The sequence below is a fragment of the Corapipo altera genome, unplaced genomic scaffold (genome assembly GCF_003945725.1).
Source record: "Corapipo altera isolate COAL_440 unplaced genomic scaffold, ASM394572v1 56, whole genome shotgun sequence".
NCBI classification, from domain to species: Eukaryota; Metazoa; Chordata; class Aves; order Passeriformes; family Pipridae; genus Corapipo; species Corapipo altera.
Window position 1 is genome coordinate 3,382,984 of NW_020884896.1, and position 21,115 is coordinate 3,404,098.

Sequence of the window (21,115 nt, forward strand, 5' to 3'; positions counted from 1 at the left end):
TGATTACAAAGCAACTTAGCACAAGTCAGTTATTGCTGTGGTCCTTAAAAGCTTTACAGCTTGCCGTGTACCAAAACTCTATTTAACACTGCACACCTAACTAGAGTTAACACTGTATTATTATTCATCATTTGTAAGCAAGTTAATAAAATCTTTGCTATGTGAATGTTTTCATCTTAGAAGTTTTCCACAGTTCCTAACATGGCTTAAGTTGCCCTATTTTCACTTGAATTAAGGCTCAATTAGAAAGATGTGCTCTTTGCCTTACAATCTTACCCTGCCTTACTGTGAGATGGTAGTAAAGTTGGGGATACCACTAATGGTAAAAATAAGCATTTGTCTTTAAATCTGGCAATTTTAAGGTAAAATTTAAGCTTTGTAGAGATAGTACAAAGGACTAAAGCAAAATATTCAACTTGAACTAATTAGAGTTACTAAATCACTGTCTGTGTATACCTTGGATATCAAGTGTAATTTTGGTTTCTGTAAGATTGGAAAAAACCTCCAAAAGCATTAGGAAGCAGGATTTAAAAAACAAACAAAACAAAACCACACCAACCTAGAAACCTGCAATAGCCATAACATTTGCAGAAAGCAAGGCAGCTTCCTTCTTAAATGGATCCCAAAGATAACATACATGGAGTCAGACTTGCCAGATTGAATTCTTAGTTAAGCTAAGTACAACAGACATTGCAGAAGACCATGCAGGCTTGGTGCATGTTTGCAGAAGGTAGCTCTTCGTTTAGCTTAAAGTAGAATTTCAAGCAGTCCTAAAACTTGGTTGGAAAGCACCATTCTGTGTACAGTTGTTTCAAAGTAGTTCTTCCAGCCCAGAATGTGGCCATCAGTAAGAGGTACTTAGTTTTCTCAGGTTAGCAAGCTTTGACTTGGGAACTACATTAATTTGAAGGTCTGGCTTTGGTAACTATTGGTGCTTGTTTGATGCTAAATTACGAGATAGACTAGTTTAATTCTGTGCAAATTACACACACTGCATCAAGCCTTGGGTATGAGGCACTGGAAAAGATGGCCCAGAGATGTTGTGGATGCCCCATCCCTGGGACTGTTCAAGGCCAGGTTAGGTGGGGCTCTGAGCAACCTGGTCTGACAGAAGGTGTCCCTGCCCATGGTAGGGGAGTTGGAACAAGATGGCCTTTAAGATTCCTTCCAACCCAAAGCATTTTATGACTCTGTGTGCAGTTCTACTCACAGTTAATGGGCTTTTTCAGGCCTCCAGCCGGTCAAGATTTAGGCTATGTCTTCATTATGTCTGCATTCTATGTCTGCAGTAGGGGCAGAGCTGGAGAGTAATATGGTTGGTGCTGAGACCTTGACACCTCTGAAGTTTTTATTTCAGCCTAGAAATAAAAAAATCCCCTTTTCTATTCCAGCCCAGACCCTGGTCTGGTCCAGTTGAATACCCAATAAACAGGTCAACTGCAGCTAGAGGCATTCCAAGAGCTATTTCTTGCTTGAGTTTTGCTGTAAATGAATCCAGTTTTGTGCACTGAGAACACTGCACAAACAAGCCAATCATGACAAATGGTCTGCTGGCTTGGAAAGCATAGAAGAGCTCTTCGTTAAATATTAAAGTAACTAAACCCAATGTTTTATATCCTTGGTGCAGTGTTCCTGCTGGTTTCCATTTTGAAAGTGTTAATTCACAGAACCCTTAAGATCAGTCAGTACATATAATAATCTTGAAACAGTTATTCTAGGTTCTGCTCTCCCCTTTCTCCAGGTGTACAAGTCTTTTTGATGTCATATCCAAGAGAGCCATCACTAAAATTATTATGGTTGCATAGCAACCTCAATGTGATAAATAACTGGTTTAAGACAGTCTTTACCTGCGTATTTCTTTTCCAACAGGAGCCGAACAGTCTCCTACCACTGAACTCTTATGAACAAAACTCTTGAAGAAAAACATATGCAGTGTTTTATGACTAAAGAGGTTTCTTTATTCAAATATCTTGTTATTTCTAGGCACTGTCACCAAATTACTGCACCAAGTTATCTTCAAGTATGCAGTACTTCCAGCATTGTAACTTCTCTGCAAACAGAACACCAAGCCCTATCTTGTCTTCCCTGCTTGGATCATCAGTTAAAAGCACAACAGAAATATTCTAAGTATGAAGGTAGAAATGAACTAATACTAGTAATCCAGGTGTAATTTCCAAAAGCATTGGTTTTTTTAATATAGCCAGCTAAGTCTTCTCTACAGAAACAAAACTAAACACGGACAAAACCAAGTTATATATTCCCAGTTTATTTTATTTTTGTGGAATGCTAATTTAGTTACAATCTGGCAGTTCATAACTACTGAAATGTGACATTAATTCATCTCCAATGTTGCAGAACTGTCTTGATTTATATAGTTTTAAAACAATCTTATTTTACAATAGTTGAGGTCTCTGGTGGTTTTTAAGCTCTGATGCTTAAGCACACAGCAAGCTATAAACCTTAGGTTTTATATTTATACATATATTCTATGTATTCAGACAACTGCTGTAAGTTATCTATAATTTAATATTTATAAAAAGTGCATATACTGGTACATATGCACATCTAGAAATACACTTTTACTACTGCCTCCCTTTTATAAAAAGCTGCACAACATACAGCCATATTAATCTCACTTACTGCTATTAAAGTCCTTTACTATCTTTGTTACACAATTTCAACTACCCATTACCTCAAACTGAATGTAGGTATTTCTATATATATTTTTTCTCCTAAAGAAAAAAGTCCTCCCTATTCCTTTAAGAAGCTTTAAATCATGCATCAGTTTAGTAAACAGTCACTTTAGCATGGATTTTAGAATCCTAGACAGTGTAAAATCTACTTCTGGAAAACGTCTGTCTGTATATTTAATTTCTTCTTTTACTTACAAAAAATATATAGGATTGAAACATACTGAATACATGCATCTCTCAAAGTGGCTATATTCTAGCCTTATAGATAAATTAAAAAAGTACACCCTTGCTAACAGGATGCAAACATAGCCTCAAATAGGCCACTACCTGTATTTAATAGAGCTCATTACATTAAAAAGTTCAAGTGAGCTGTTCTCTCAAGATGGTGTCAAAAGACTGAATAGCATGATATATTTATATTCAATGTACAAAGGTGAGTGCATAGGCCTAGTGCCATTTAATTATTCAATACTTCCAAGGCTTCTAGGCTTTGCCTCTGGTGATACAAGTCCTGAAATGATCCAAATGTAAGTTAAAGTTGAAAATTGCTTTAATACACCATAAAAGCAAGTTGCGTTTAAAAGAAAAATGTACACTGAAAAACCTGAAGTACTCACTGAAACAACTGTACAAAACTATTATAGATACAGAAAGAAATAATGGTGGACTTAACTTCAAAACACAAGTAACACTTGTTAACAAATGTAAAAACCTGCTTTGTTTTAATTCTTCTACCAAGTAAGAATCTGCAGCTGTTCAGAACAAGTAAAATTCAAACCACCTCACAATGTGTACATTTAAAGTTCTTTTATACAGTGCAAACGTTTAAGACAGAATAACTTCCCAGTGAAACAGGTGACACTACTTGGTGCCACTCTTCTAAAGATTCCTCTTCCAATAAGTCTATTTACACATTAAGCTAAAGGTTCACTCTATATGCTTTGAAGTTTGCTGAATATCAGCAGAAAAATGTGAACTAGCAGCAGTTGTATTACAAATATGTGATGGTTACTTTAACGAATGCATAAAGTTTTCAAGACTGTATTCAGTGTCATACTGCTCTTGATCCCAAAGTTCTCCAAGGTTTTCGAGTACTGATTTCATTGATGCTTTCCCAGAAGAGGTAGAGGTATCTGCTTTTTCAGTTTTCCCATCCTTTGCAAAAGAAAAAAAAAATACAGTTAATATACACAATAACTTTTTCAGGACTAACAAATTCTTCAAGTCCGATGATTCTTTTGGGGAAATATCACTTCCTCCTGTTTTTCAGAGAGCTGTCTACTGTTCATCAGTCCAACTTAAAGCATTCATGTGATTAAACTTTACATTTCAAAGTAAAGCTTTTCCTTAAGCTTACTCTATTTTTGGTAGGTATTTGTAAAAATGTTTCTTTACCTTGTCAAGAGTGAACAGATCAAGAAGCTGCTCTGTTCCCATGCTCTGTAAGCTTGCGTTTTCTTGGCTGATCACTGTATTTGCAATGTTCATTTTGAACTTTTGAAGACCCATGATCTTCTCCTCCAGAGTTCCCCGGGTTATCAGGCGATACACATTAACAACACGTTTCTGAAAGAAAAGCACACACTTAGCTATAAAGTATCATCTTGGGTATTTAGGAGGGCATAAGCGTTCAGTGTTCATCATGGACAGTCTAGAAGCAGTTTGGCTTGGAGTTACCCTTCAGTAACTGTACTCAGTAAGTCTGACAAATGTTAGATGAAAAGAATATGCCAGTGTATAGCAGAGGCATCATCAACTGCATCTGTACAGGAAGACTAACAGCAGTCATTCTTTCCCTGTTCAAGCATCAGAGAAGGACAACCCTGTGGGGCTTCCCTTCAGTTCCTTGCCTTAGTTACATCTCTTCTTCTACTGAAGGGTGATTCTTTCCTGGCCTCTCCTCAGCAGCTCAGGAAATATAGAGAAGGTGGCATACCAATTTGGAGACGGAATAAGAAAGTACACACTTCAGCATCTGGCATATTTGCAAGAAATCAGCATGAACGGAAGCTTGGTGGAAACCCAGAGATGTCACTTTTTATACGCTACAATCTATCGTACCCAAATTCAAGTTCAGCAAGAAAAAAACCACACTTATGGGAAATGAAGAGGTTTTCACCTGCCCAATGCGATGTGCCCGATCCATGGCTTGCAGGTCTCTCATTGGGTTCCAGTCATGTTCCACAAAAACTACTGTGTCAGCCCCTGTTAAGTTAAGTCCCAATCCACCAACATGAGTGGTGAGCAAAAGAACATCTATAGATGGGTCATTATTAAACCTGCATACAAGAAAAAGTTAAGTATGGTTAAGTTTCATTTAAATAAAGAATGTATGAGCTTTAAGTGCTTGCTTTGAGGTAGACAAAAGAACAATTATGCACCATACAGTTCATTACGGTTGGCCCCATATGGTTATGAGGGGATAACACGTACCGTGAAACAATGGAATGCCTCTGACCAGCAGGTATGCTGCCATCTAGTCGTAAGTAAGTGACTGAAGGTAACTGAGGTCTGAGAAGGTCATGCTCCACTATATCCAGCATACTTTTAAGTTGGCAGAAGATAAGTACTCTGTGCTGGGCCACAACAGCTTCTGTACCGCTTTCTGAAGATCCACCATTCCCCAAACCACAATCTAGCAGCAGCTTAAAGTAACAGAGCATTGAAGTGTATCATCAGAATGGCAGTAGATCTCATGTAAGTATAGACATTCATGGACTATCAAACGTAAAAATGAGAGAAACTGCAGAAGGAAGCCTGTGACAGTCACTTAAATAACATAAGGCAAAGTCTGGTTTCAGTGTTAAACTATGAAAAAAATTAAGCACTGCCAGAAAAGTAATTTTCTTCATTTAGCTTTACTTACAGTAGAATTTAAGTAATACAATTTAACTTTATCAAGGTAATAGTGTCCTGTATAATACATGAGACAAATTTTTCTGCAACCAAAAAGACAAAAATAGAACAAAATAAAAGGTTTCCAATATGGCAGCAAAAATTATGTAAACATCATCACCCTGAAGTAAGATTGTGTTCCCCTTTCCCCCTTGAATTATCAGGAAAAATATACTTGGAATATCCTTGTACTCTTTTCCATTTGCTACTTAATTTTATTAAGAAGAGTTTTCATACTGATAAAATCTTAAATAAAACCTTCTAAGTTATAACATCAGTAGACATTTAGAAAACTAAAAGGCACAACAGTATGTCTACTTACTTGTTTTAAAGCAGACAGTTTAGGTGCATGTTGGATATCTCGAAGGGATGAATTCTGAGCTGCAAGTTGCTCTGTAATTCTTTTATATTCCGGATGTTGGGTTGTTAGCACTAAGGCTGGATGGTTGCATAGCTTCCGTAAGTATTGCAAAGCCTTTAATTATTTAGGAAGTGAAGGTCAAAGAAATGGTTAGCAAGAATGTAGATCCAGAAAAAGGCTGAACAAAATTGACTATAAGTACAGGGGCCACTCAGCCACGTTTCACAATCTAGATCTTATGGTGTATTTTCATGAAAATAAAGTTGGACATTTACATTAATAAAACCTGTATTTCAAATTGTATCCAATAACTGTTACATGCATAGTAATCTCGGTCCCTGTTGCAGGAGAAGTACAAAGACCAACATCTCCCACACTTTCACCTGAGTGTGCAATAGAGGAGGTGGGTTTGGGAGAAGTGCAGAGCCTTTGAGAATTGTTGTTTCCAGTTAGCCAAGACTTAATCTGCAATTCTGTAAGATCACAAACCTTCACAAACTCAGATCTAACCTTAAGGAAATTTTTTGTCCATGTTTTAGAATCTTAATGTTGTAGTATAACAGCTGATGAAGTCCAAATTACTTCTCCCTTGTTTTGAGGTTTTGCTCTTTCAGTAATCAGTTTTTACAAGATCCACAAAACAGCTGAACACCAGTTGAGCAGATCACATTAAAAATACAAGACAAGGTTATGCTTCTGAAGACAAACATAATTTAAAACAACAGCTATACATCACAATCCAGGCATAAATATTCTACTTAGATCATATAGCCACAAATGTTTCAGTTCAGTATTTTCATTTTAATTTATTAAACCCATAAATACAGTTATCAGGAGTGTATGTGCTAGGAAATAAAAATTACTAAAGCAATCTGTACCTGAAATACATGACCTGTAGCTTTAAGCTTTGGTTTTTCAGTCTCTTCATTCAGTGAAGAAACAGTTTCATCAATATCACATTTGGCACGAGACTTGGCAAAATCTTCATAAAGCTGAACCTGCAGATGAGGCCCCAGACAAGAAAATGAATGTGTTTTCCCCCAACAGAAAACAAACAGTTCTATTCAGAGTTTAGTTCCAAGTTAAAATTCTGAATTATCATACTTCAAGAAAGCTATTTCATATGCAACACAACATAAACATTAATAATGGAATCTCCTGTCATTTGTTCTCTTTCAGCCTGGAAAGTATCTAAAAACAGCCTGCATATTCCTAGATGCTGTGCCTGAACAACAGAAATGCCGGAAATTAAACTGAAGAAATACTCTATTACAACTAGGCTAAAATTAGTTTTTTAAGCACATACCAGAAAACCCTTTCAGTCCTGTGGTCCTAGAGAATGTCAGAGTTGACATCAGACTGACAAGAATACAAAAGTGGTTCCTTTGTGGTCTTACCTGTATTGAAAAAGTAAACTTTCTGCCACTTTTTAAGCATACCTGTAGAGGACTGAGAATACAGTAATAATCTTGAATAATTTTGGGTGGGAGGTCTTGCAGCACATCCTCTTTCATTCTCCTTAGCAGGAATGGCAGAACTTGGCGGTGCAGTGCTTCCATTGCAAGAACCCCTAGTGAGGGTAAGAGAAGCTTTATTTTAGAAGAACAAAGATTTTCAAAACATTCAGCTCCCCCCCAGTCTCAGATGTTGGAACTGACCACACTTTCTTTTCAGTAACAGTTCTCATTTAAAAGGCTAAAACAAAATACCAAAGACTGAACATTTGGTCCTTACCAGCCTCTTGTTCTCGACTGGAGCTTCGGGCATCCCTACTTGCCAGTATTGGTTTGCCATAACGAGCTGCAAACTGGCGTTCAGTGCCCAAAAATCCTGGCATAAGGAAGTCAAACAATGACCACAACTCTAAGACGTTGTTCTGGACACAAAAAGAAACATTTGATAAATTATTTTCAAAAGAAATAAATCAATACAAGTTATCAGAGAAACTTCCGTACATATTTAACGCCGCCTACAAAACCCTACAAATCTAACACTTCAACACACTTCCAAGCTGCAGGAGCTTGGTAGCTCTTGCATCCAACTGAGTGACAGGAATACATCTACATGCACTTTAACACATAAATGGACTTCCTACTGTGTTGGATGTCTTAAGCCACACCTTCAGTTCTTCTGGACAACAAAACCTGGGAAACACCAGTTATCTTAGTCCTGGATGAGACACATACTGCACAGAAGTCATCAGGACAAAGCCCCAAATCTGGAGTTCTCAGAATTGTGTTTCCTGCTAATTTCACTATCCCTGTCTGATACTTAAAAAACAAATGGTAGGGAAAGTCTAGCTGACAACTTTTGAACATCATTAGTACCACAAAACCTGCACCCATTCCCCTATACATGGGTAAACCAGGAAAGGAGAAAGATGGCATTTAAAACATTTAGCAGCAAAAGGCTGTTTTACAATGTATACTTTGAACAAGGTGATTGATAAAAGGTACAATAAAATGGACTGATAGATCTGTCTTGCTTGTTTTCTGCTATTCATCCAAAAAAAAAAAAAAAAAAGGGCAGTTACCTGGATTGGTGTCCCAGAAAGAATTATCCTGTAATTAGCAGTCAGCTGTTTTACTGCTTTTGACAGCTTTGTTTTTCCATTTTTTATTACATGGCCTTCATCAAGAATGCAGTAGTTAAACTTAATATTTCTAGAAAAGAAGAACACAGACTTAAGTAATATTTAAAATTCTAAGCTATTAAAAATCTCTGAAAACAAGCCAATTCTTACCTGAAGAAGTCGATGTCATTTCTTACAACATCATATGAGGCCACTATGAGATTGTGTCTTTTCACCTGGTGTTGCAATCTTAAGGGAAAAAAAAAAAAAAAGGAGTTAAAGTCTTCCTTACATAGGTTATTATTTCAGCCTTTAAAGGTACCATTGCAAGCTTTGCCATGCCCACGAACTATGCTTCAGTAGTAAAGTGAATTGCAAAATTCCATGTGGGATATTTTACTCTATCCCAGTCATAAATGCAAGAGATTACCTTGCTCTCTCAGTAGGAGGTCCTGTGTAGTGCAGTGGATTAAGATATTCTTTCGAGCAAAATTTGCCTACTTCATCCACCCAGTGTCCTGTGAGTGTAGGAGGGCACACCACCAGCGAGGGAAGAGGAACACTGTCCACCAGTTTTGTTCTTGCATATTCCTGAGCCCTTTAAGAACACAAGAAAGGAGTTTTTCCACAGAAGAGGTGGGGTTGGAAGGGACCTCTGGAGGCCATCAGGTCCAACCCCCCCGTTCAAGCACAGCCACTTAAAGCCAGTTGCCCAGGACTATGTCCAGAGTCATTAACACAGACAAAACCTATCATTAAAACCTAACATTAAAGAATGTTGTTTAAGCTTACCTGAGGCAATGATCACCTGCAAGAATGCAAATGGATTGTAAAGTTTTTCCTAGGCCCATGTCATCACAAAGAATTCCATGAAGTTTGTATTTATTGAGAAATGCCAGCCAGTTCACTCCATCCTGAAATCAGAAGAAGAAGAGTGCCTCAGAAGTAAGAACTGGCTTTAGGTAGTTATGCTTCAGTTCGAACATCCATATGCTCTATCATCCATCAGTGTCAAACTACAAGCTGGTTCCCACCATAAATGCATCTACTACAGCCCATTCCATCAAAGCAGGGGGGATAAAGGGAAAAATGTAAATGTCCAAACAGTCCAGGAAGGCCTGGCTTTAGAGTGGTGAGCTGCCACAGTCAGCCTAAACAAGGCACAGCCCATTGGCCATTCCCTGAGAAAACTAGTAGAATCTAGACAGGGGATAAATATCATTTTGCCAGTATAAGAAATATGCATTACTTCATTTTTTCTTCCTTATTCAGGAGTCCAAGATACACATTGCACAACTAAAAAAACAACCTTCAAAAAACCCACAAGCAAGAAGCCAATACTGAACAACTCCTACCAGTCCATGAAATCGTATCGGACTGCAACTTACTGCTCTTTTAAAATCAAAGTATAAGCTGTTACCTGCTGATATTTTCTGAGCTCTGCTTTGATTGGTACTGGAATTTCATAGTTTTCCAGTTTTTTTCCATCCAGTAATTGTTCCAGAAAGTGACGTTCTTTAGCTTTCATCCTGATTAATTCTTCGGACATGTTTGGTGGATCTGGTATACCAGCCTAGGATAACATTTTAAAAGCAGTAATGTAACTAAGCCTACAGGGCTTAGTTGTCACACAAAGAAGAAGAAATAAAACCTCATACAAGTTTAGACATTTTAAACATAAAGATCTGCAATCTTCTCAACTGCATGAATCCAAACTCAGGATTTATATACTGTATTTGTGCCATACTTGTTTGATTACTTGCGGGTCAACACATCCAGGATGTGACAAATTCTGCCCTAAAGGACACACAGAAAAACTTGATACAAAAAGGAAAATTCTGGTCAAGCTTCTATGACTGAGCTATTCTACCTCTTATCAGAGAGTTTATCTGACTAGCTAGAGAAGCCTTTGACACTCTTTTCTCTTAAACCACAAGCTACTATCCAAAGTTTGACGGATTTTTCTCCTATTTAGTGGAATTATATCTGAAGCGCTACTGAAATCCATAGGATGAATTCAAGCAGTTGGAAACCGTTGAGAGAAGGAAAAACCTAAACCTCCTTCAAGGTTTGTAGCAGCAGACCTTGGCTTCCGAGGTACTTCCCACATCAGGTCAGAAGCCCAAAGAATCCATCTGGGGGCCAAACATGCTCAGACATTCTTGCTTGCTAGTAATATACACTAGAAGAGGCAACGCTGTTTTCCCATCATCACATCTGTCACCCTGATTTTCTGGGCCACCTCCACCTTTAGTTAGCTTTACTTCAAAATCCATATATATATTTAATATAGTTCAGTATCTGATATTGAACTTCCTTAACCAGAAAGGGAAATTCTAAGGCACTTCCCTAGTAACTATGGAAAAGAAATATGACGTGATTTTGCATATGCATGCAACTAATAGAACAAGTATGCTATATTTTTAAGAGATGGTCACTACATTCTATTAAAATAGCTTTCAAAACCCCCAAAACCTAAGCTATATGTATTCCACAGGACTATGTTTAAGATAGATACCAAGAAGGACACTGGTGCCAATGGCATCAGAATGAACATGCCAGAAATTAATTCATTCTTCGCTAACTTTCAACTTCAACATTTCAGTGTAAGCATGCAGAAAAAGTAAGTGCTCCTGTTAAGGCAGATTGCTAGTTATCAGATGCTAAGGTTTTATTATGTTAAAAATATAATAAACCCATTAAATTGACAATTGGTTTTCATTATTACCATGGAAATGTATTCTAAACTGTCTTCTATTACCATCTGGTGGTCAAGTTACTTAGAAGCATTGTAGTCCTTGATACACAACATTAGAAAGTGTCTGAGGTGTGAACATTGTAGCAGAAGTGAAAAACTGAAGCAAGTCTGTACTGATTAAACTCTACTGCATCATAATACACAATATTTGGCCCAAATATGTAGAGCGGGGTTTTTTGATTTTAAGAACTAGAAATAAGTGACTACTTATATCCACATTATCCCTATTGTTATTTTGTTTTTTCCTTTAAAAGCAGTACTGCTTTTATGAATTTCTCTTGACCACATACACAACAACACACATACCTAGGGAGAGTGCACATGTGACTCCTAAAACTTTTGAGCCCGAACTAACAGAACAAGCACTGCACGCAAAATTAATAACTTTGTGTACACAGTTAAAATGAGTTTCTTATAAGGAGAAATTTTATTTTAACATTAATTTAGACAATTGCTAACACAGGGTCCCATTTTGCTCATTTTACTTACAAAGGACACTTCCATTATCTGATAGGGACTCGACATCATAAAACCATTTACTTATTCAGCATTTAATAAGCCAGAAGCCTGAACTTTGCAGCTTGTGAAAAAGTGGATACAGGATAGTTCATACACTCAATACACTTAGAGTTTGAGCTTACCTCAAGAGGCATTAGTCTAATTAATGTTGCAAAGCACTGAGTAGCCATAAAACGTACGCTGTTTGTCTGATCACTCATTCTACCCAGAACTGGAACCACCAGAAGAACAATGTATGGAACAATACCAACATCCAGCTGCTCCATTACACCTGAATTGGTTATTAAGGAAATAGTTTGTAACAGTTCAGGACTGTCTGACAAATATATACCCAGCAGACTTCACACTCAATATGGAAAAGTCATTAATACGTTACATTCAGATGAATAAGATTTCTAGTAACAAAGCAATGCAGAAGCAGGGAAATCTGATCTACCCAATTAACATTTAGCCCAGTGAACTGCATGGTTTGAGAAACCAAACCTTCATCTGATGGATAAAATAAGGGCAATGGAAATGAAAGTTTATTCTGTTTCATTCCACAGGAGGAAAACAGTTTAATATTTTATTTCATTCCTCCTCCCTTTTTTTTCTGGCAACAGTTTTTGTTCACCCAAATTAAGCAATAGCAAAGAAGTTTCTGTATTTCTGAATATTCAAGCAAGGATACATGCCAGCGCTTCAATTGCACCTTCTTGTTTGGTGTTGTCATCTATTGCTCCCAGCCACGGTAGAACTTTCTCTAGAAAGATATTCATTGTTTCCATGGTAGCTATTTTACTCATAACACCCACACAACGGGAAGCCATGTGTCTCACAGCAGTGCTGGGATGTTGAAGGCACATGTAAAGGTGAGGCAAATGCTGTATTAACTGAACAGAGAAAAAGGGGGGGTGGGAAAGGTTAATATGAATTATAAACAAATTAGTGATTTTTTTTTAACTAAACAGTCTTTTTTAGTCATTTAAGAATGCTTGCAGTGGCTCCTTTACAAGACCTAACTGCTTAAAACTAAAAAATAGTTTCAGAAGAAACAGGCAATTGAACTTTGAACAAATATTACTCCCCAATGCAGTTAAAATTCACAGTAAAAAAAGAGCTAGTTTAGTCCAAATGAAAATTAAAGAAGCCCTTAGTTGGCAAGGATGAGTTTCACACTGAAAATACAGTACTAAGTACTCAGAACTTTTTATTTAAAAAAAAAAAAAGAATTATCACTTAAATACAGACACAGATTTAAAACTTCCTTCCAGCTAGCAGATTTGTCCTAGACTCATCCCATTTGTGTTTAGGTTGATGAATTATTCATGTTAGGAATCTCATTAATTCTGTGTGACAAGAAAGACACTCAGAAGGAATCTGCATCTTCCCAGTGGGGGATGTGTGTATCTATATGTCTTCTTTTTCATCAGTATAAATACACTTTTATATCAGGTATCTTAAACCGATGCTCAGGTTTTAGCTTTGGTGAACCAATTCCACCCTCCTTGACTTTCTGTGATTTTTCAAACCTGCATAAAGAATTAACACCCTCAAAACTAATCTACACAATAGCTACACACCACACGTATGCATACATATAAAATACACTTGAAGGAAGTCTTTCCATGTCATATGCAAAATGCACTCAAAACCATTTTAGTAATTTATTAAGATGGGTAAGAAAATTCCACATGAATCTTCTCCATCTGCTCAGAATTCTACACCCATTCATTTTAACCATCTTTTCCAGAACTCTGGCCTACTTATTCCTTGGATGGGAGCCTTGTCAAGTATTTTTACCATCCTGTTGCCCTTCTCTATGCCTCTCCAGAGCTACTATACTTATTCTGAAATATAGTACTGCAGATAGGCTAGTACTGAAAACTGTGTCCAGATGCAGGCATAAGAATGACTATTCCTCCATTTCTTTTAACTTTTTTTTTTTACCAGTACTTTACATTCAGCTGATACTTTCACAGAACCATTCTAACTCCAGGAACTCTCTCCTGAGTAGAAACAGTCAGTTTAAAGAAGGAAATTATTTTTTAAATGATCAAAGCTGGTCTAATTGGGGGTAAACTCAAGTTTCCCACAATTTTTGCATTCCCTGCACAGGCAGCCTTTCTGACAACCTTCAGCCTGTTACACAGTAGTCAGGCAGCAAACTCTCTTTATCACTACCAGTTTGCTCCCACTCCAGCCACAGAAACTACATGTCAGACTATTGTAAGACAAATCATTTCAGTCAACCACATAGTGCAGCATAACCACATTTTTATCTATACTTTCATTACAAAGAGAAAGCATTGTATTATCAGTCCGTTCTCCAGTTTTAGGAAATACAGGATTAAAATACAGCAGAGCCAAGATGCTGATGTCAATGCAACAGAATAGCATAAATATTATCATAACTCAAACTTCAGAAACAATCTCATCCAAAAAAGAATAGGCCAAGGCTAAATTGTAGGTAGCTGTTTGGTTTTCTGGTTTATTCTACAAATACTGAATTTAATATTCTAAAAAAAAAAAAAAAAAAAAAAGCTTTACAACTGAACAGTTTAACTGCTGAAGGCTATGTCTTCAGTTTATCAAGAGTAGGACACAGGACTCAGAGAACAGGCAGGTTAATGAGGGACTATTTTAGAAAACAGAACAACATCTAAAAAGAAGCCTTACAAAACAATAATTTAAAACAGTAGCAATGAACAGACTGAAGTGTTTCATACAAAAGCTAATTACCAGAGGATGTAGCTGAGTATCCATTGAAGCTGCTGTTGTTTCAAAAACCTGCAAGGAATTTACCAGCTCCTGGGCAGGAGCATCTCCTTTTTCCAGTAATGATTTCCGGTCTGGTAAAAACAGAAAAGGTGTTCAGTTTAAGTCTGATATTGCCCCCAGCCTACCGGTCCTCCCAGCTTAAATCAGAAGTATAGTTACCAAAATTATTTATGTGAATGTTGTTCCGTAATGAACCAACCATAGCATCCCAGAGATGTGGCAATCCTGTTGCCATTTCAGCACCAAAGTGTTTAGCTATAGTAGATAAGGCAAATTCAGCTCCTCTTCTCTGTACAACATAAGGTTTCTGAGCCTAAAATTAAGCAATTTATCAAAGCAGTGAGGACAGATACATTTAAAAAACCAATTATTTTCAAGGAAGCTCCCATTATATAGGCATTCAATTTGGTTTATACCTATGACACTACATTCTGATTTTTTTTTTCCCCCAAGTTAGTTACTTTATTCTTTATAGAGGTAAAAAAAAAATAATCTTTTATAACAGATTATTTGAAGTCTATGAATTTGAGATTTGGCTTTTGTTGACACAGGTCCATTTCAGCATGATATTTTCCAACTGGTTCAGTTCCAGAACCTCAGATATTGCCAATACAGTGACACCAAGAACAGTAGCAAAACCTATGAAAAGCAATACTTGCTTTGTTATTAAACCCCTACTCTTTGTTCCACTCTCTTTGGAAAGCAGAATTGATAAAAACCAGTAACAAATCAAGAACAAAATCCACAACACTGTTTAGGAATCACAGTCTTGACTAGGATCTTATTAAAACATACATATTTTAAATTAATAAAACAGTAGCAAAAAAGTTTAGAATATTAAGTGTGGAAGTTGTACACACATTCTAAAGCCAGTCACATTTCAATTACTGGTTTAAATTCTTCAGAGGCATCCAGCACACATCAAGATGACTGGCACGTGTAACAGGACACAATCACAGCAGTTTGTGGAAATCCATTCGTATGAATTTATATTGATATTTCTAATCTGCAGTAAACGTAAGTTTCAGGAGTTATTAGTTTTCTTAATGACACACTGAAGATTTAAAATACAAACATGTTGCTTGTATCATAAAACTTCGTATCAGCTCAGTTCTCTCATGAAGAGATCCTGGGCATCCCTATTATAGTGATATCAATTCCAGTGAATTCAAAGTAACAGAAGGGAGGGGTGGCTGTGAAGTTGCAAATTCAAACTTCTGAAGTGTACCTCATCGAGCTCTGTAGGAATGCTTCCACTGCTGCCTGTGGGGAGATCTGCAATAGGGGCTTTTGGAGCTTTTGGAGTAGGACCTCGCCGACTTGTGATGGCAAAAGCAGCTTTCTGATGTCTGTAGAGTGTAATTATTCCCCTGTGCTTAGTAACTGTATGCTGCATCCCATCTTTATCAGAGTTGGGCCCTAAAGGAAGAGAGAACAGTTGTCAACAATTTAAGTTGCAGTTTAACACATTGGCAAAGTGACAGCTACCTGTAAGTCACCTGCTGACTGTGCTTCAAAAAAAGGACAACTTTTTCCATCCTTGAGGACAATGGCACTTCAGTACAGAACACAGTTACTCTGTTAAGAGCACATTACAGACTTGGAATGAAAAATCAAAGCGTGCAAACCACCGCACAAATTCTTATTCAGCAAGAAGCACAGGTAACAAACTTCAATCAAATATAAGAAGTTTGCATAATTTTATTTCATATAAAAATGAATTACGCTCTAAAGTTTAAACAAACTTACGTTCTGTGTCCTTTACAAACAGCTCAATACTTCTGTCATGATACAGTAACAGATGTCATCAGTATCTTTGGATTTGTTGATGTTTCTATTTATACTAAAGAGCTTCTTTTTTAATCATATAATGTTATTCTACTCTGAGATGAAGGACATTCGTAAAGAATAAGTAAAATGTACAATGGTCAAGCCTTAAAGCAGGTGAGAATCTTAGACTACTAAGATCTTAATTTGTGTTGTTCATCCAGTGCACACATTTGCAGTGTGGGACAGCCATTTAATGAAACCATGACCATTGCATGTACAGGATTATTTGTTCATTTTGACAACTATCCTCATCTTTTTTTATCTTACTATTAGCCTATGGAATGTAACACAAGTCACTTTTTTTAACAGGTTACTCTAATTCCCATACTTACTCAATTCCAGAGAAAAGCTTTGTAGCATATGTGAAATATGATCATAAGAGGACAATGTCAATAACTGAAAATTGGAAGTCTTTTATACACATATGTTCTGAAAACAATACACATTAGTTGCACATGAATTTAGTTTAAAATACCTAAATAAAACCATTACTAATAAAAACTCAGTTGCTGGCATTTTAAAATCACTGAAAACAAGACTCACTCAAATACTCATTTTAACAATTCAGAAATAAGCACAGGCATATTTTAAGAATGTTGGCACTCTTACATGTCATACCTTTTGAGTTTTCATGGCTAGTCTGAGGCTGAGCAGGACATGCTGCTAGTGGGGTAAGATGTGGATCCACACAGAGGGAGTTGCAGAGATTTTTTATAATCTTTGAGTTGGGACAGGGAGATCTTGTCGTACACTGCTGAAGCAACTTTGCTATACATGAAGCCACATAGTTTTGTACAAGTGTATTCTCTTCTTTTTTGATAGCTTCCATTAAGGGTTTTATAACAGGGTTTAGTTTTTCTGGAAGTTGCTGCAAGTTCACAACTGCACATGCAGCAAATGTGTGCACTCGCAGATGCAGCACTTGCCATTCTTGATTTGTTTCTGTAACAGTCATTTGGACCTGCTGTCGCTTACTGTCCAACTGCTGTAGAACTTTAGGATTCAAAGTAAAGGATGATGTCACTTCATTGAAAACAGAAGTAACCTAAGGAAAGGGAAAAAAAATTACAAATCTGTTTCATTTACTGCAAAACGGGATATCCTCTCATGGCAGAATATGAGTCACTTGACCAAATATCTCCATTTTTTCAGCAAGTAACAGGAAATGCTCCAAGATGTAGTTTCTGGAATCCTGAACTGCAGTTCAAAGGGAAAAAATCAGGTATCTTATAAGAATTTCAAGTCTAGATTCCCAAAGAGCAGTTTAGGCACTCCAAGTTTAGACTGTGCCATATCTACCAGTTCTATCCAGATATTCTGGAAATATATAAGCAGGTGACAGGTAAGCAAAGGAGAATGAATACAAGAATCTAAAAAGGATGTGCAAGGCCTCATGCATGAACAAGTTGTTTCTAAGCCGTTTGTTTCTCTTTTGAGGAAAGAGACTGGGATAAAAATCTAAGGAAAAAAAAATCAGCACAATAAAGTAGTTGCAGGGCTTTCCATATCCTTCCCCACTCAGTTGACTACTGTTTCCTGTGAAAGATTTGGCATTAAAAGGAGATTAAAAGGTCAGAGGCAGGGGCCTAGGTCGTCTAGAATTTAGTTTATTTCCTAGTCTTTTGACAGTGGTTTTGAAGGGGTTCCAGTCTGCTTTAGTTTCTTCTGTGTGGATTTCAATAGTGAATCCACACCTGGAATCATAACGCTCACTTTTTTCTCCTCTTAAGTATGTACCTTGCACTACTCTTGATTTTTGTCAGACTGTAAACACCACAGGGGAAACAGTAAGTTACTATACACATCCTTTGTCATGAGATATGTAAAGTCACCACATTATTTCTGAAAGTTATTGTCTATGTAATAATTATGTGGAAGATGTATTTCAAGACAAGAACAGGTCTGAAGGAAGGGCAGGTATGCCTCTACTCACCAGCTCATTAGCTTGATCTATTGTAAATACACTACAGTTTACTCTGTTTCCAATGTCAATGTGTGCATCAGCTAATAATGAGATGAGTTGTTTACATTCATTTTGCATTCTGGTAAAAGGAACAGCAATTTCATCGTAATAGAGATGTTCAGAAAGGACTCCAAGTAAACGAGGCTGCACACAAATAGCCACAGTTGTACACTCCTGTAACAGAAAAGACAGTTTGAAATTCTGAGTAATCACAATTTCTTTTGTTCAGTTTTGGGGGTTAAACAGCTCAATCTAGCTACAGAAATCCAGTTTTCAGAGGGACCATTAACATTCATAACCCAGAATATTAATGATTAGGAACAAAACCTTCAGTCTGCCACTAGAAATGATACTGAATAGAGGAAAGACAGTCACCTTAAAAGGAAGACTGACCTTGGATAACATGCATCTTGAGAACAGACTTATTTGTAGAAAAAATGTGAACATATTTACTGATTCATAATTCTGACAGTTGGCATTTAACTACTGAGCACTGTATTCCTCCATTGTCTAAGAATCATGATTTTAGTATTTAGATGTATAAATACCATTTTAGCTTATCAACCAAAATCTTATTTCAGCTAAGTAGCTCATGACAAGCAGTGGATTGAGATAGTAAGTAAAATTTATTTTTGCTGCAGAAACACCCTACCTTTTGCAAGGCTGCCCACTCACAGATTACTAACGCAACACTAATCCTCTGCAAGGCAGATTTAGAATTCAAGTGGAAGAGCAGGAGTTGAGCTAATGATTCAGCTGGCTTTATTTCTTGAGTAACAGTATTTACACCTGGGTCACAAATGCAGCAACAAAGTGCTCCCAGCAACCTGACAAGAGGGAAAAGAACAGTCACTTTATTGTTACAATTACCCCGCAATTAACGATTAAAAATTAAGATGCAAAAATAGTCTACATAATTAGAAAAGCTGCTATATATAATGAAAAAAATACATTGCTTTTAAGTATCTTTTTCATATTTTCAGTCAACTGACTTTGCTGCCATCATCCGAGCACGCATGACAACATAATCCCTTGTTGCTGGATCTTCTGCAATGCTGTCTGCCCCAGCAATATATTCCTGAATCACTTCCTTATTCTGGGTTTGACCTTGACGCAGTTTAGCACCTGCCTTTTCCTGTGGAAAAAAGGAGAGGTTGCAAGTAAGTATGTTTGTAATGAAAACATGAATTCATATTCCATAACACTTCCAATAACCACAATATCATGTAAAAGTTGGACTAAGACAGAATATTTCTTTGATAAGAGGCTTCTTACAGTAGTTAATACTTGCAAATCACCTCTCCACTACTAGCATTCTATAGTCCTGTTAAATGTATGCTATATTCCTTGACTATAACATTAAGACTAACACTCAACATATAGCTGGTAAATACACAGAGGAAAAAGGAAACATCTTTCAGCATGTTTTCAGAAAAAACAATGCTTTCAGATTTAGCTCAGTCCTGCAAACAGATGGCTTTGGAACCATGTAAATAAAGATTTTATGAAATACTCACATAGAGCATACTGCATGGCAGAACTTTATTCTCATGGATAACCTGACTTGAACTCTTTTGCTCTACAAAATTGAGGTTTGTAAGACAGTTGACATTTAGAGTTCTAGAAAGGCATCACCACTCCCCTCTAACATCCTTAGAATGTGTTTCCATATACAGTTAAGCAATTTCACACTCTCCTCAGAACAGTTAGTGAGGTCACATTTCACTTACTTTTGATCTAGTTTTTACTTCTAGCAACATGTTTAAGTCAATAGGCAAATGAGATGGCTGCATCATTAAGCAGAGCCAGGCTCCCATCCATGGACAAGCAGCTGCAACCACATACTGTACAGATGCCTTGTTCAACAGTTCCAGCCACACCTTGGGAAAGAAAGAACCATAGTGAAAATCATGACAAATTTCTACAGGGTCTACATAAAATCATACATATGCTGATAAACTGTAGGAACCATCTTTCATTCACTCTCTAGGAAAGCATCACATAGGCCAATTACAAAATAATTAACAGGAACACACTATTTTTTATCTGCACAGAGGATATGAAAGAACAGGATACACAAACACTATATAGCTATGTGGTAAGGCATGCAAATACCTTGTGAATAAGATCCAGAATTTCTTGGTTGCTTTCCAAGATACAAAATTGAAATATGTGCCTCAACATGTCTTGCAGAATTGGAGTCAACCATGTTGAAGAACTCTGAAACAAGGATATCACATGACTAAGCATATTCCAATAGGTATCACATTAAAACACTAATAACTAATTCTTACCTGGTCTTGGGTAGACAAGAGCGTGAATAACGTTTCCAGAGCTGCTTTTCTCACAGAAGATATAGTGTGGTGCAAGAATGGCCACACACGTGGGACCAGAACTGTGAGTGACTGCTGAATACTAGAGGAAGGGGAGATGGAAAGACAGTTACAGGAGAAAAAAAACCCACTGACTAGAAAACTAGTCAATTCAAGCATGTATTTTTACCATGTTTTTTCCCACCACCCATTATACTTTGGCCTTTGTTCAACTGTTTAGAAAAAAAAGGAGGGGCTGTTTCTGTTTTGAACTTACTATTAGGCCTAAAGTTGTACCTAAAGTTATGACTTTACAAATAATGAAACCAGCTTCAGCAATGACAATCACACAGGATGAGAGAGAAAATGCATAAAGCATCTACTTTAAGTGCAGATGTGGTGAGTTTACCATGTGTATTAAGAAAAATTTAACATACTAAGATGCAATTTCT

At 36.9% G+C, this 21,115-nt stretch overlaps 1 protein-coding gene across 2 annotated transcripts in view; it reads right to left on the minus strand.

The window, feature by feature from the left end:
• Positions 1 to 3,395: 3,395 nt before the first annotated feature.
• Positions 3,396 to 21,115, minus strand: part of BTAF1 (B-TFIID TATA-box binding protein associated factor 1) — a 49,556-nt gene continuing 31,836 nt past the window's right edge. For both annotated transcript variants that reach the window (XM_027647990.1, XM_027647991.1), the window contains 25 exons: positions 20,646 to 20,766; positions 20,467 to 20,571; positions 20,082 to 20,231; positions 19,344 to 19,486; positions 19,004 to 19,178; positions 18,322 to 18,525; positions 17,007 to 17,433; positions 15,787 to 15,977; positions 14,718 to 14,871; positions 14,520 to 14,629; positions 12,469 to 12,670; positions 11,921 to 12,069; positions 9,942 to 10,094; positions 9,314 to 9,435; positions 8,952 to 9,119; positions 8,693 to 8,770; positions 8,483 to 8,612; positions 7,684 to 7,825; positions 7,389 to 7,519; positions 6,828 to 6,947; positions 5,911 to 6,063; positions 5,127 to 5,338; positions 4,813 to 4,972; positions 4,089 to 4,259; positions 3,396 to 3,848 (listed from right to left, as the gene is read on the minus strand). In XM_027647990.1, the coding sequence (XP_027503791.1) occupies positions 3,702 to 3,848; positions 4,089 to 4,259; positions 4,813 to 4,972; positions 5,127 to 5,338; positions 5,911 to 6,063; positions 6,828 to 6,947; positions 7,389 to 7,519; positions 7,684 to 7,825; positions 8,483 to 8,612; positions 8,693 to 8,770; positions 8,952 to 9,119; positions 9,314 to 9,435; positions 9,942 to 10,094; positions 11,921 to 12,069; positions 12,469 to 12,670; positions 14,520 to 14,629; positions 14,718 to 14,871; positions 15,787 to 15,977; positions 17,007 to 17,433; positions 18,322 to 18,525; positions 19,004 to 19,178; positions 19,344 to 19,486; positions 20,082 to 20,231; positions 20,467 to 20,571; positions 20,646 to 20,766 (4,018 nt within the window). In that variant the 3' untranslated portion in view covers positions 3,396 to 3,701. The remainder of the gene's footprint in view (positions 3,849 to 4,088; positions 4,260 to 4,812; positions 4,973 to 5,126; positions 5,339 to 5,910; positions 6,064 to 6,827; positions 6,948 to 7,388; positions 7,520 to 7,683; positions 7,826 to 8,482; positions 8,613 to 8,692; positions 8,771 to 8,951; positions 9,120 to 9,313; positions 9,436 to 9,941; positions 10,095 to 11,920; positions 12,070 to 12,468; positions 12,671 to 14,519; positions 14,630 to 14,717; positions 14,872 to 15,786; positions 15,978 to 17,006; positions 17,434 to 18,321; positions 18,526 to 19,003; positions 19,179 to 19,343; positions 19,487 to 20,081; positions 20,232 to 20,466; positions 20,572 to 20,645; positions 20,767 to 21,115) is intronic.